This window comes from Siniperca chuatsi, linkage group LG18, assembly GCF_020085105.1.
Source record: "Siniperca chuatsi isolate FFG_IHB_CAS linkage group LG18, ASM2008510v1, whole genome shotgun sequence".
In the NCBI taxonomy this organism is placed as follows: Eukaryota; Metazoa; Chordata; class Actinopteri; order Centrarchiformes; family Sinipercidae; genus Siniperca; species Siniperca chuatsi.
The window spans coordinates 1,839,057-1,854,041 of record NC_058059.1 but is presented as its reverse complement, the minus strand read 5'-3'; the positions used below and the strand labels follow the sequence as shown (position 1 = coordinate 1,854,041).

General features: G+C 42.0%; 3 protein-coding genes across 4 annotated transcripts in view; 2 read left to right on the top strand and 1 right to left on the bottom strand.

The window, feature by feature from the left end:
• Positions 1 to 556, top strand: part of LOC122865675 (seizure 6-like protein) — a 65,360-nt gene extending 64,804 nt beyond the window's left edge. The window contains exon 18 of one of the 2 annotated variants that reach the window (XM_044174450.1): positions 472 to 556. The gene's annotated coding sequence lies outside the window, so the exon portion shown is untranslated. The remainder of the gene's footprint in view (positions 1 to 471) is intronic. The other variant, XM_044174451.1, reaches the window with a different exon arrangement.
• A 470-nt stretch (positions 557 to 1,026) lies between these two features.
• On the top strand, positions 1,027 to 3,550 carry LOC122865673 (polyubiquitin-B-like). The gene is made up of 2 exons (XM_044174449.1): positions 1,027 to 1,311; positions 2,444 to 3,550. Exon 2 carries the CDS (start codon positions 2,451 to 2,453, stop codon positions 3,138 to 3,140), a length of 690 nt encoding a protein of 229 aa, XP_044030384.1. The 5' UTR covers positions 1,027 to 1,311; positions 2,444 to 2,450; the 3' UTR covers positions 3,141 to 3,550.
• LOC122865668 (electrogenic sodium bicarbonate cotransporter 4-like) overlaps positions 3,078 to 14,985 on the bottom strand; it is a 35,053-nt gene continuing 23,145 nt past the window's right edge. The window contains 7 exon segments of the mRNA XM_044174432.1: positions 3,078 to 5,388; positions 8,818 to 8,870; positions 11,948 to 12,115; positions 13,528 to 13,701; positions 14,296 to 14,364; positions 14,485 to 14,557; positions 14,637 to 14,815. Coding sequence (XP_044030367.1) covers positions 5,115 to 5,388; positions 8,818 to 8,870; positions 11,948 to 12,115; positions 13,528 to 13,701; positions 14,296 to 14,364; positions 14,485 to 14,557; positions 14,637 to 14,815 — 990 coding nt within the window. The 3' untranslated portion in view covers positions 3,078 to 5,114.

Here is a 14,985-nt window from a genome sequence, read left to right as displayed (position 1 = left end):
TCAGGGGATCACCAAAGTTATAAGAATTCATCCTGAGGGGAAACCAAATGTCATGACAGTCCATCCTGCAGTTGTTGAGATGCTTCAGTCTGGACTAAAGTGGTGGACCGACTAACCTAGAACCACACAGCTAGCTTGACTTAAAATACACAAACGTGTATTTATTTCCAAGCAGTTGAGTACCTGGATTTATGCATCACCCTACCATTATGATTACTTATTCATAATGTTGTATTTGGAATCTCGGTCATAAAATACAGCATACAGCCTTTGGAGGCTGATTTGTGATTTTGAGCTATATAAATAAAACTGACTTGACTAATCAATAACTATATGTTATAGTTTTAGCAGTAACCAGCTATAAAGCTTGTCCATCCTTGTGGTAAGAGCCCTAGAAGGCCTTAATGTTGTAGTTATTTTTAAATGTGAAAGATTTATTAGTGTTATCTGTTTTTCTGCAATACATTGAAGGACTGGACCCAGATGGCAAAAATGAGATTCCCAGGACCTGGAAGACGTCTGGAGAGCCTCTTTCTCAGGACTGGGCGACAGAGTTAGTACAATTTATTTTTATTTTTATTTTATAAACGTGTAAGTGAAAGGACGAAGTGGAAGCACACTGATGATATTGATTTTCATGATTTTGTACTCTCTCTCAGTGTTGTATTGTTTCTTTTTCCTTTTTCTCTTAATTTCTAGGAAAGGCACTTTGTATTTTGGTTGACGCCTCTAGTTTCTGGTTGGGCTGAGTGGGAAATTAGGGAAACTCTTAAATTTACAGTGCAATCTTAATTCAAAATAAAAAGTGCTAGTCGTAATAACAACAACAACAACAACAACAACAACAACAACAATAATAATAATAATAATAAAAATGATAGGTATTATTATTATTAGTAGTAATATCAATAATAATAACAATAGCCTACTTTTTGGGATATAATATTTGTTATTATTAAGCTAGTGCCGACTGTCTTCCGGTTTGCACAAGGCTTCGTGTGTGTCAGGTCTACATCCGCGCAGGCTGTGAACGGTCATGTTTCACCCTCACTCTGATCCCAAAACTTGTCTCCCCCGTAAAAACTGTAATTGTGTCTGTGTGTTTTACTGAGAATATTTATGTTCAACTAATTGCAAAATGATTTTATGGTTTCTTTGTAGATAACAAAATGATTTTATAGTCCCACCGGGTGGGACAGCGGAAGGATATTTGACTGTTGTCTATAAAATCCGCGCCCCTGCTCTTTGTTTGGTAAAACCTGACGGGATCCGGAAGTGAGTGAAATAAACAACAGTTGGAACAATTTGTCTGTAAGTAATTAGTGTTTTTAAAGAATAGTCACTCTGCCTGGGCCAGCGTTTTCACGTGTTTCGTTGTGTGTCTTTAATCGATCTTTATTTAGCTGTTTTAACGAGTAAATTAGTAGCTACGTCAGCTGTTTAGCTAGCTAACAAGGCTAGCTCGGGCCTACCGTTAAAAAAACAAAAACGTCGCCAAGCCTCAGCCTTTATCAGAATTTAGCTTTTAATTCAGTCAGTTAAATCAGAGTATGAAACATTAACAATAAGATGTTAAGTTGTTAAAACTAACTCGATGGCCAAGTTTACGCCACATTAATGCCCATTTCCTGCGGCTGCCAGTTACCTTAGCAACGTTAGCTTATTAGCTTCATCAGCTGTTAGCCACTTTAGCTGGCCGACAATCAAATGGGGAAACGCCTGGTTAGCTGAAATACTGAACACCTTTCTGCTTTAACAGTTACGCGACTCTTCGAGTAAACGGCATTAAACACGGACTACCGTATTTTCACAAAGCTTCGAGTGGAGTGGCCTGATTAAGCTGCACCGTCAGCTAACTGCTAGCTAAGCAACGTAGCTAGCAGGATGACTTTCAGTAACGTTAAATGTACGTAGGTTTACAGACTAGCGGCAGTGTATTGTGGGCCTTAAACGACTTAGTCTTTAACAATACATTTTCTGTGGATTAACTCTCTAGATGCGAACACATAACTGAACTTATATATTTTTTAAATCATAAAAGCCAAATCATGTCGTTTAATCTTCCTCGCAAACACGTTTTGTTTTTCTTTGTCATGTAATTCTGTCCAAAGTGAATATATTGGGGCTGTTGCTCATACAGAAAGCATTTTGGAGATGTCATGATTTTATGAACCAACTAATGATTAGTTCAGAAAATAACCGGCAGATAAATCAAGCTGTTAAAAGCTGGTTGTTGTAATGGTTAAAGTTAAATAAAGCGAAGTGTGCAGGTAGCCTGTTTGTGGACGTCAGCAAACCACTTCCCCTTTCTCAGGGAGGAGCCTTTACTGCCACACATACACTGCAGAGCATTACTCGAGATTATACATGCAAATAGTCAAGTGTTAATAAAAATCTGGTTAACTGGCTTTTATAAAGACTTACTATTAAATGTTTCTTCTAGTTTAAAAATGCAGATCTTTGTGAAGACGCTGACTGGCAAGACCATCACTTTGGAGGTTGAGCCCAGTGACACCATTGAGAATGTCAAGGCCAAGATCCAGGACAAGGAGGGCATCCCTCCTGACCAGCAGCGTCTGATCTTTGCCGGCAAGCAGCTAGAAGATGGCCGCACCCTCTCCGACTACAACATCCAGAAGGAGTCCACCCTCCATCTTGTGCTCCGTCTGAGAGGAGGCATGCAGATTTTCGTCAAGACCCTGACTGGCAAGACCATCACCCTGGAGGTTGAGCCCAGTGACACCATTGAAAATGTCAAGGCCAAGATCCAGGACAAGGAGGGCATCCCTCCTGACCAGCAGCGTCTGATCTTTGCCGGCAAGCAGCTGGAGGATGGCCGCACCCTCTCCGACTACAACATCCAGAAGGAGTCCACCCTCCATCTTGTGCTCCGTCTGAGAGGAGGCATGCAGATTTTCGTCAAGACCCTGACTGGCAAGACCATCACCCTGGAGGTTGAGCCCAGTGACACCATTGAGAACGTGAAGGCCAAGATCCAGGACAAGGAGGGCATCCCTCCTGACCAGCAGCGTCTGATCTTTGCCGGCAAGCAGCTGGAAGATGGCCGCACCCTCTCCGACTACAACATCCAGAAGGAGTCCACCCTCCATCTTGTGCTCCGTCTCCGCGGAGGAAACTAATCAGCTTCTGCTTTAAGATGTCTCAGTTTACCCAACATTTATTCCAGTGTTAAACCGCTCCTTCTGATCAGCTGTCAGCCCTTCCTTTTTAAGTTTCAATAAAGGTTAAGAGTTCTGAATTTTGCTTCCATTGGCCTTTAATAATTTCACTTCGCATTTTGCCTGCTTTAGCTGACGGTGGAAATGTGGCTTCTAGAACTTGATTTGAGGTAATTTCATCTGTTTGGTGACAGAAAATACACACGATGTAAAACTGGATACATGTTTGTGGTTGAAGTGGTCCAATATTGATAAAAGTTCACTAACAGGTTCTAGTTGTTAGATCTGAGACCTGAAATGTTTTCATTATGACTTCCAGCGCTGCTGTTACAAATGTTGTTCATAACCAATAAAATGGCTTCTCACTGTCAGCTGGTCACTTGATTGATTTTTTTTTTTTTTTTTTTATGGTTTAGTAGAGGATCCGAAAGGCTTAGCGGCCTCCAGGACAGCTGGTTATTTCTGATTCTTACAAATGTTTGATCTCAAAGTGGAATTCCCAACGAGATCTGAAATCTACACAGCAGAAGTCCTTTTCCTTCCCCTGCTCAAAGCACCAGCCGACTATATTAAATTACACAAAGCTTATATTTCTTCAAACTTTGCGGTTTGGTGCTCAAGGTGACGGTGATCAGTGGAATGTAACAAATACATTTACTCAAGTCCTATATTTAAGTACAAATGGACAGTACTTGTACTTTTTCTGCTCTAAGTTTATTTCACAGCTTTAGTTAATAAAGACTTTACATTCAAAACATGAGATTATAAAACAAAATGCAGTGTTATAGATTGAAATACTTAACAGTGTGAAGCAGTTAAAACTAGCTCCACCTCGACCAGCTAAGAGTAAAATGTTGCTCCAACATTGATGCATCAGCAATAATAAACCAATATTACAATACACAGTATAGTACAGCAGTCACAGGGGCCAAGTATTTTTACTTTTATTTTGAAATTGCAGTATTGCCACGTTTACTTTGATTATCACAGAACCAGCAAATATTAATATTTAAGAAGCTAGAACCAGTGATTTTTTTTTTCTTTTTGCTTGATAAATGACAATTGATGGTCAAATTATTCCTGATTAATTGGAGACTTCAGTCGATTAATCGACTAATCATTGCAGTTCAACTCTTGTTTACCTCGATTAAAATTCCTTTTTCGGCAGCGTGTTTGTCAAAAAGTAAACTTCGATACATTTAAGGAAACGTCTCAACATGTAACAGAATCTGATCACTCGTGTCAACAAAATGAATTGATCCTGCTTAAATGAGTACACTCTTACAAATAACACTGAAACTAACAAAAGAGAGTCAAAAGGAACTAAATCATGTTAAGGAGGTGTAACAGTACAAGGGCCTCGTGTTCTGACCTCTTCACAAAACAAACCAATCAAACCATTTTAAATGCTGTTTTATTCCATTTTCAGGGCTTTACATCCATAACGCACATAAACCATGATGTAAGTCACCCTGCCACCCGTTAAATGCACAAGAAAAGAAAAGAGCAAAGACCAACAAATCATGATCAGCAGAACTGATGCCTAACACGGGTTCACGCATTTATTATTAACACATTTTGGTTGTTTCTTTGCCGCTATTTATCGTCACTACAGGAAGCTGGTTTCTCCGGGCACCTCGATGCTCTGCCAGTTCACAGAGATACGACCTGCGCGCTAAGAGCTGTATAACACAATGGCATTAAATCTGATAAAAATCCAATTAATACGTGTGAAAGAGCACTTCATGTATGCTTATTAGGCTGCGCTTCAGCCTCTGAAAACTGAATTTAAACCAACACATGGACAGATCTGGCAGATATACTCAGTATGCAACACTTTGCACCTTCCCTGTGTGTGTGTGTGTGTGTGTGTGTGTGTGTGTGTGTGTGTGTGTGTGCGTGCTGTGAGATCACACCAGTAAGCCTCCTGTGTGTCTACAGAACGGTCTCAGCACAGTCACCAAAGTGAGCATGCAGTTTCCGGTGGAAGTCTCTGTGTGCTGCAGGTGGAGGCGGCTCGGTGGGGGGAGAAGGGCAGTGTTGCCGTTTGGAGTAGAAGCCAGACTCCTCGTAGTCTGACTCCACCTGGATGCTGACCTGGGGCACGGGCTGGCGGGGCGGCAGGTGTGACGGAGCGTCCCCGGGGGCGAGGCTCGCCTGGGAGTGGGCAGGTGAGGGGGGGCAGGTGATCTTCAGGTGCAGAGTGATGCTGAGGAACAGTGGTGGAACCGGCCAGGTTACACTCTTACCATCTCGCACATACGCTCAGTTGCCAGTTTATTGGGCCCAGCTACCTGAAACCGGTGCAGTCTGCTGCAACAGTCCTGCAGTAAATCCTCCATGAAGGCTCGGAGGTTCAGTTTGTGTTCATTCAGCTGTTCCATCATCAGTTTGTGGTGCTGCTGAATTATGCTAACTAGGTGTTTCTATTATTTTGCCCACCCCATTTATATCAATGAGGGTTCGATAAATAACAGTTTAATGCAGTGTAGTTCAACAACAGCACCGCGAACTACATACAGCTGAATCAGGAAATCAAACTGAACATGAGGATTTACTGCAGGGCTGTCGCATTAGACTGCACCAGTTTTAGGCAGGTGTACCTAATAAACTGCCAACTAAGTGTATATACACAAACACAAGCTCAAACATACACAAAGTGGAAGTACTGAAGCTTTAAGTTGTATTCTCTTTCATGAGACATTCATTTAAAATGGAAATCGTGTGCTTTTATGTCTTGCATCGTTGAAGGTGCAGCGTGTTACATGAAAATCAAAACCACTTTAATCTCTTTTGACAAAACAAGAAGATTTTGATCGTTTTCCAGCCTCGACTGCCTTTCATGTATCCATGACGGACTGTTTTGTTGGACGGTTAAATGACTGTAGAGGGCGCTGTTCGTCAAGCAAAGCAAGAACCGAAGCTTTCTCACACTCACAGGAAGTGAAACAGAAGTGCAACAGCAATCAGAAGGGCTTATGGGAAATAAGACATCAGTTTCTCAGTAATGTTTCAGACATTCAGATTGCTTTATATCCCTTCAGGTTATGTTGAGGATAATCTCCCTCAGCATCATTCCCAATATACTTGAGCTGCAACAACAAGTCAGTTAATCGATTAGTCGCTTTTATTAAGCAGCGACTGCTTTGATGACAGATTAATTTTTCAAGCAAAAAAGCCAAATATTCACCGGTTCCAGCTTCTCAGATGTGGCGACTCTCTCTTTTAGTTGGCTTGCGTGATAATAAACTACATATCTCTGCGTTTTGGACTGTTGCTCAGACAAAACTTGTCATTTGAACATGTGATGGCCATTCTTCTCTGGCATTTCACTGATAAAACGAATCATTCTGACACATAGGATAATCAAATACAGTCGAATAATCGATTAGGGTCAGGGCATTAATCGTCAGAGTAATCGATAATGAAAATAATTGTTAGGCGCAGCCCTATCATATACAACAAATTCTAACTAGTGATGAATACCGATTACTGCAACGACAGCAGTGCGGTGTAGTTTGCTGCCAGGTGTAAGCAGGTAAACGGGACACAGAGAAGACAGCAGCCATGCAGGAACGCAGAGGGTGAAATGCAAGAGAAGAAATGTGAACAAGCAACGTGGCGCCGGCCAATCAATGTGTGTGTCTTCACACTTTAGTCAGGAAGGGTTGAAGAACTGTTATTTTCAAAAGAAACAACCAAAATCCTCTAAAGTAAAGTCACACCACCACTATCTGTGATAGCAATGATGTAGCGTTCAAAGAAAGGTGATTAATATTGGTGTCATTTTGTGTATCAGTTTTATTGATTTTGTAGTTGTTTTTGCCTTTATTGCGAAGTATAAACCCACCCGTGTGCTGTAAACAGCTCGCGTCGGTCTTACTGCAGGTTTTCACAGCAGACTGAATCTCCAGACTCTCGTTTCGTTTGCGTTCTCGCCACCAGAGGGACAGCGTGCGCAGTAATGGAGATAACACGGCCGTACGATCACACTGTTTGAGAGCCTGCGACTTTTGAGTCATTTGGGGAATTAATTGCGATTAAAATAAACAACTGTCCCTCTACAATTATCTGGCAACTCTGCCGCTAAAATTCAACGAAACTAAACTGATCAGATTTGCAAGAAAGGACTCCATGCCGTCTCTATCACTACAGGCCTTCAAAGACAAAAACTCACAAAACATATTTACAACAGGCATCAGAATAAAGCTATAAAATAACTGTCTTGTGATTCCACTTTTGAAAAGATGATGACACATTTTAGATCTGATCCTTGTAACCTCTCACAGCTAACACAATCACACAACGCTACTGTGAATAATAAACAGCTGAGATAACTGACAGGAAGTCCAGCACTCACAGCTGAAGTTTGCAATGCATTCAGGTGGACCGTGAGAGTGATCTGTTGTTTTTACACAGACACTGTTCATATCAGTCAAGAGTGACCATCCAGGTGATAATGCAAACGCAGAACATCACACATTTTGCAGTAGAGAAAAGGGATTATAATAATCTGTCTAGATATGACCTACAATGATTGAAACACGTGAACAGCAGGAGGCTACAGGAAGTGGTGTTAAACTAAAGGACAGAGCTAGAGCAGAGGTTTTCAAACTGTGAGGCGTGCAGTGAAAGGGACAGGTGCATGCAGGTGTCCTCAAAACAACCGGAAGCCTGTTATTGCAGTTTGGTTGGATGATTTCACCGCGGCCAGCAGGTGGCGCTGCAGCAGTGTGACACACAGCTCGTGGAGGTTATTTAGGTACTTAAAAACCCTCACACTGCCACCATTTGCATCAAAAAATGTACTTCTCTGAGTCATAACTCAGTCAAATCTGAACACACAGACATGATACACATATTTTTAGATTCAGTGTGACTTACTCTGACTCACTGTCTCTGAGGAGATCATTATCTCTGACGCCCATCGCGAATAAACGCCCATAAACCCGTTTAGAAATCATAGAAAAAAAGAGGCTCCTCATACCTCCAGAACTTCCCTGAGAATCAACACCTGCTTAAGTTTTCTTCAGTCTCACAGTGATCCAGAGACAGCTGTCTGTCCGTCCGCTGCAGACAGCTGCTTTTCATGGGGACAATTTGCAAAAATGTAAACAAATGTAGGCTAAAAGAAACGGGGCTCAAGTTGAAGCCCAAAGCGTAACTCAGCGAATCCATGGCTACATTATAATTCCTGTTCACGTCTCCTAAAGCATTATGGGAACTGTGGTTCCAAAACAAAGAGCAGGGATGGAGAGAGGCGCAGTTGTCTTGATTTTGTCTAAGGGGGGCCCACAGTGTCAACTTTGAAAACCCCTGACCTAGAGTATGTACAACTTACTGAATCATTTCATGCACTGCATTGTACACAGTACTTTCTATGCAAGTGCACTGAATTATCTCCTATATTATCTCATATATTATCTCTACTGTACATGCTTGTAATGTAAAAACAATGTAAGCAATCCAAATAAAATGTCTAAAATCATCATCCAACAAACATACGGAGTGTGTGTTTCTCTGCTGTAACTATGTGATTGGTTGTCTGAAAGTGACAGTGTTGCTGTCCCAGCCAGTGTTTGTGTCAGGTGAGTACATCAGATCGCTGTAGGGCACGTGAAGTTTCAGCACACAGTACCTGCGGTCTAATTCATTTTGATCGGATGTGACAGTCGAGTACGGGTTCATCTCCTGTAAGGAAACACACAGACACACAAAGAGAACATATGCACACAAAACAACACAACACAAGCATACACAGGCATGTAAACACGTGCGCAGTTCAACACAAATACAAACACAGAGACACAAAGGTGATAAAGATGAACAAAACAATAAAGAAAGTGAATCTGTTGCATGATCTTCATACCAGTGATAACAACCAGTTCATCTTTAGAGGTTGCTCTGGACCACTGACCTTCCCATCACGTTTATATTTCAGCCGTTAACCATCTTTAATATAGTGCATGCACTGGCTATGGTACGGAAGCCCTGAGAGGCAAGTGAGAAAAAGAATTTCTGGTGATCCATTTTCTAAGTCTGATCTAAATTGTTTCCTCTCCTGTGTTTATCACTTTAAAAAAAAAGGTTTTGCCAGGATGACCTTTCTAAGTTCTCTCTTTTTTTTTTTAAATCTGTGAAACAGGTGGGGAAAAAGTTTTTGTCAGGATAATTTAATAATAAAAGTGTTTGTTGTTGTAATACTCATTTCGGCCACAAGAGGCCGAAGTGCACCACCTGTTCTAAATAGGATTAAAAGCATTCATGTTTTCTTCCAGGTGAGTTTTAATTTCTCCATGCACTCTAAACACAAGGTACATACGTTGTGCGTTAGCAAGTTATGTAACATTACTGTCGTGTCTTTCTTTTGGCTAGGAATGTATATTAATCGGCGCTTCACCTGGAAGAAATCATGAAAGCTTTTAGTCCTATTTAGAACAGGGGGTGGTGGTGCACTTCAGCCTCTTGTGGCCGAAATGAGTATTACAACACAAACAAATGTTTCACCTGCCAAAACCTTTTTTCCCACCTGTTTCACAGATGAAAATGTTATTTTTTAAGGAACTTAAGGGAAAGGAAAGATTATCCTGGTAAAACCTTTATTTTTCACCTGTTCTTAAGTCACAAACACAGGAGAGAAAACAACTTAGATCCAGACTCTTTATTTCTCACTTGCCTCTCAGGGCGTCCCTACTATGTTTATAGGCACATCGAAAATGTGATTATTTGCAATTTTGGAAATAATCTGAGGAGTCTTGTTGACACCACATTGACTGTATCAATGTAAATGTTTCTTGTGTCATATTAAAGGTAACCTTTTTTCCACAAGTGGCTTCCTAACTGACCTCTGTCCTTGACATTTTTTTAGACCTCCATGAACTGGCTGTGCAACGTAAAGGTGCACTTCTGTTTCGCTAACAGCGACGGTTTCTCTCGAGACAAACACAAGTATAACGATTATCACAGGGAGGTTAACTTCAAATTCATGTAAGTTTGATTGAAGGACTGCATTACTTATTGCTCACAGTCACATTATTATGTGCTTATAAAAGTAGCCAATGTGAAATCTATAAAAGATAGTTCATCAATGGTCATGAGCAACATCTACCAAAAGCTCTATTAGCACTCCATCTGTCACATTTAGTAAATGACATTAAAGATTAAAAAAACAATCAAACTGACACAACAAAAGGTGGAGGAAAGGGTTGGCGTACTCACAATCAGAGGTTTGGTTTTGGGTGGGAGGGGTAACATGGGCGGGGACTGGCTCTGTGTGGGGCTCTATGGCCTCCATGGGGATCTTCACTGGAGGGGGGACAGAACTGTTGGGCTGAGCGACAGAAAGAGGACGTAGTTGGCATGCAGGACAAACTGGGATCATAAAGGATAAGACTACGTATATTCTATATTTGTGTTATTGTCAGAAAATATGATGGATCTTCTTCCTCTGAGCCACAGAGCGCCATCGTTGTCCAGAAACTATTAAAACACATCAGCGAGCCGCTCTGCTGCACTGGGTGACATGTTCCTTCATCACCATGAACACACACACTGTAGTTTATTCTGACTCAGTCCCACACACACCGTCCTGCTGCCCCAAACACTCACTACAGCACCACATGTGGATTCATCCGCCGCTGGAAATAGTCCCCAACAGATGCACTGTTTCCTCCTGTTTGTTTGATAAAAACTACAGCAGCTGTTTGAGGAAACTACTGAGCCTTTTTAAACATGAAACTACAGATCTGTGAGGTGTTTTTAAAGATTAAAGACTAAAGGCCCGGCCACGCCAGCGTTTAAAACAGTGAAGTGAATTCAACTTTGTTGGTCAGCGTGTCAGAGTTCACCAGGCTTTGCTTGAACTCTTTAGCTGTCTAAAAACATTCACTCCTCGCTGTCCTGCTGTTATTACAGACGTTTTAACCTGCAATGGTCTGTGGGATTATGGGAAACGATGTTCGTTAAAAGCTGCTAAAAAACAGAACGTTTGAATAAACGATATTAGATAATATTCAGTCTTTGTTCTGAATATGTGGCCTGAACCACACAACATACTGTTGAGAAAGGCTCTGTTCCAAAGCTGGATTTTTAGTTATTAGCGTTGTTACCTGACAGTTCCAGTTTCAGCTTGTTCCTGGCTGGCTAGCGTGTTAGCATTTAGCTCGCCAGTTACAGCAGTTCAGCAGCTACGAGTTGTTGCTACATCACTAGCGAAATCTGTGGTTCTAGAGAACCACAGATTTCGCGAGAGCACACGGATTAATTTCACTTTCTGGTGTGGTCAGACCTTAAAACATGGCACATTTTTTCTTTTCATGGGATTTGTTGACAAAAATATAGAATAGCGCTAGCCTTATCCTTCACCACTGTCCTCGCACTACTGCCAGGGAGCGTCTTCAGTTCTTTTCCTTTGGATGAGGACATAATGGGCACAAAGATGCTAACACAGTGAACTAACTTTCTAAAGTGTTGGAACACAGTGGGAGAGGTAGGCAGATATTAAGAGGAGGACGGACAGACAAAAAGACTGTAGTAAGTGTTGTACAGTGCCTTTTCAGCAACACTGTGGGACAGAGAGGAGAAACATACAGTACAGTATTAGTCAGAGAAAACAAACCCAGGAACGACACACCCACAACAGATGGAGTGACACACATGTAAATACACAGTAAGAACCAAGAAACGAGATCCACACTTTGGCAGGCAGACATGGTATCTGTGTGTGCACGTACGCTGAGTAACCTCGCGTTTGTCGACATTTCCCTCACCTCCTCGTCGCTCTCCGGTTCTGCCGCCTTCTTCTCCTTCTTCTTCTTCTTCTTCTCATCCTCCTTCTTCTTCTTGTCTTTGTCTGGCAGGATGTCGTCCAGCCAGGCCAAGTCGTGCTGTGAGAACATCAGATCCAGCAGCTTCCGGACGAGCATCAGACCCAGAATCTACGCACAGTGGAAAGACGACTGACACTCGACAAACTGGTAGATAGAAGAAGCCACTGCATCAGATCATTTTCCCTCTGACTGTTGGACTCAAGGTGCATGTAAATATTAGCTCACGCTGACTTAATATCATGACACAATTTACTGCACATTCACACAGCAACATGAAGTTCACCAAGACAGGTTTCAATCCAAATGTTCAGAAAATGCAAATGAATGTTTGTTTCCGCCCGCTGCTGCTGTGTGAACGCGAGCTCATTGGCTGATGGAGGTGAACAGCTGATGGAGCTGATCCTCCAGCTGCTGCCGTTAAAGCGTCGCAGAAGAAGAGGACGCAGCGAGATGACGTCATTAAAAGAGTTCAGACGATGGGAAACATGACGTTTCTGTTAGTTTCATGTGTTCATGTGAGGAAGGCTCCAGCCTCCTCATCGCTCCACACACAGCTGATGCTTTCAGCTCTGCATGCTTCATCATTTCTTCACTCACTCTGTTTCAATCGCACTTTGTCACATTTTGCTTTTTATCGAAACATCAACTTTTCCACGTCAGCCAAGCTTAAAAACGGATTTTTCTGCGTGAATAGAAAATGAAATAAAATACAAAGTCAACAGATAGGTGAATACTTCAGCTCAGTAGCTAAGTTTGCCTCTTCTATGTTTGTCTCACGCCAGATAAAAACGGTGTGCAGCTCCTTTTTAATTAGCTGCATCGACTGAATTAGAGCAAACATTTGATTTTGTTTAAGTGTAACTGCCAGCGACGGTGGCTTTGCAGCCATTTTGGCCACCAGGTTGTTTAGTTCTTTAGTTCTTTTGTCAAGTTGGAGATATCAGAGCTGTCAGGAATTTGCAAACGTCTCAGACTCTGAATTACAACTCGGAGGCTGATGTGAACGTTTCGACATGAAAGGAATGTGGCATTAGCGGCAAAGTTGATCATTGTTCATTTAAGGGGATGTTAGGGCCTAAAATGTGTGGGTGTTCGGCTTAAAGTGTTCCAGTTATTATGTTGTTTGATAACACAGTGTCAGTCCGCCGCCGTGGCTGCCATTTCCTGTCCTTTTCCCTCCGCTTTGTCCAGATTTGTGTTGTCCCGCTCCACAGTGGCAGGCGAGTGGTAAACCCAGCTTTAGGTTTAAAAACAGAAAAGCCCATAGATAACGTCTGCTTTCCTACAGTTTGTGGTAACATTGCAAAAGAAAGCGGGATTGTCAGACCAGGAAACATTCGCACATTGTTCATTCTTCTTCTGCTAGTTTAGTCAAATAGCTGAACACCGAACCTCTTCAGCATCTACATCATTAATTTCAAACTAAATGTAATAAATTCAACACGTTAGCATCTGATCGCTTGATAAATACCACAAATAGAAGGACACTGAGTCACCGAGATACAGAGCAGCACACTCACCATTACTGGGAAGATGATGGCCAGGAAGGTGGACTTCAGGATCCAGAGGACGGCCAAACAGATGATCTGGACGACGGTGAAAAGATGGACGCGTCTCAGAGGAACGTGACGCAGGAAGGAGAAGTCTGGCTGGTGTTTGGGTGGCATCAGATACAGCTTGATACGCTCCCAGAACTGCAGCACAAAGATACAGAACATGTTCCCGGTCTCTACAAATATAAGTTGAATTATTCAGAGCGGAAACGAGAAGTCAATACATTGATTAGTTGAAAATTAATCAGCACCTATTTTCATAATAATCGTTGGTCATAAATCATTTTTCAGGCTAAAATGCCAAGAATCCCCTCATTACAGCTTTTAAACGCTGAGGATAGCCTGCTCCTCTTCGTCTTATGTGATATTTAACTGAACATCTTTCCATTTTTGGACATTTTGGACTGTTAAAGCAAAACAAGCTATTTGTCAGCTTGGGATTCAGGAAATTGTGACAGACGTTTTTGGAGCATTGACCAAATTTAAGGGATCCTTACTAAAATTGTTTGCGTACAAATATGGATGTAGGTATTGACCTCAAAAATGCGTACGGCTATACCATACCAATGCAGAATGCAGTGAGTACTGCTGTGAATTACACTTCCCATGGAGTAATAATTATCTGGACATGTATGTTTTTAATGGCACAATTCTTTTTATTTCACACTTGCTTTGTAAACGTCTGTTTCCCATGCCAATAAAGCCCCATTGAATTGAATTAAAACATGGACCTACCTGGATGCCACTCAGTGAGGCCACTCCCATGTAGAGGAACACTCCATACAGGACTGGCATGGGGATGTACTGAATCAAACAGAACAGCAGTTCAAATACAACATTACAGGATGAGTTTCATGTGAAAGCAAATGATGAATCTAAAAAAGAAACATCACGTAATCTTCCTCGTTCGTGCTACTAACTCACCTGGAGAATGGGAGCCAGGAAAATTGAGACTCCAGTCAGGACGAACACCAGAGTGCCCGTCAACCTCTGCTCCCTGCAAATGAAGACTCGTATAGTATTAAATGCACGCGGCGGGAAGGATTCACACGCACACAGTGGCGGGATAGTTTTACCTGACTCCGAGGAACTGTGGCTGCTCTCCAGGCGCGCTGGACTCGCTCTCCATCTTCAGAGAGTCGATGTGTGCGATGGAGATGACAGTAGCTGCTACGTACCAGGGCAGACCCATGAAGGAGCACGCAGCCATCAGCACACCCACCCAGAACAGGTCCAAGTGGTAGCCACAACCTTTCTGCAATTGGGTAAATGGCAGGACGTGAAAAATCATTCAGTCTAACCATGATCATAGCGCTGAGCAGTTTAAGGAACGTGTGATTTTTCTGACCAATAATGTTGTTTAAATTGTGATTCTTTTCTTTACGTTAAACTCCAGGTCTGTATGTGTGGCTGACATCAACAAAG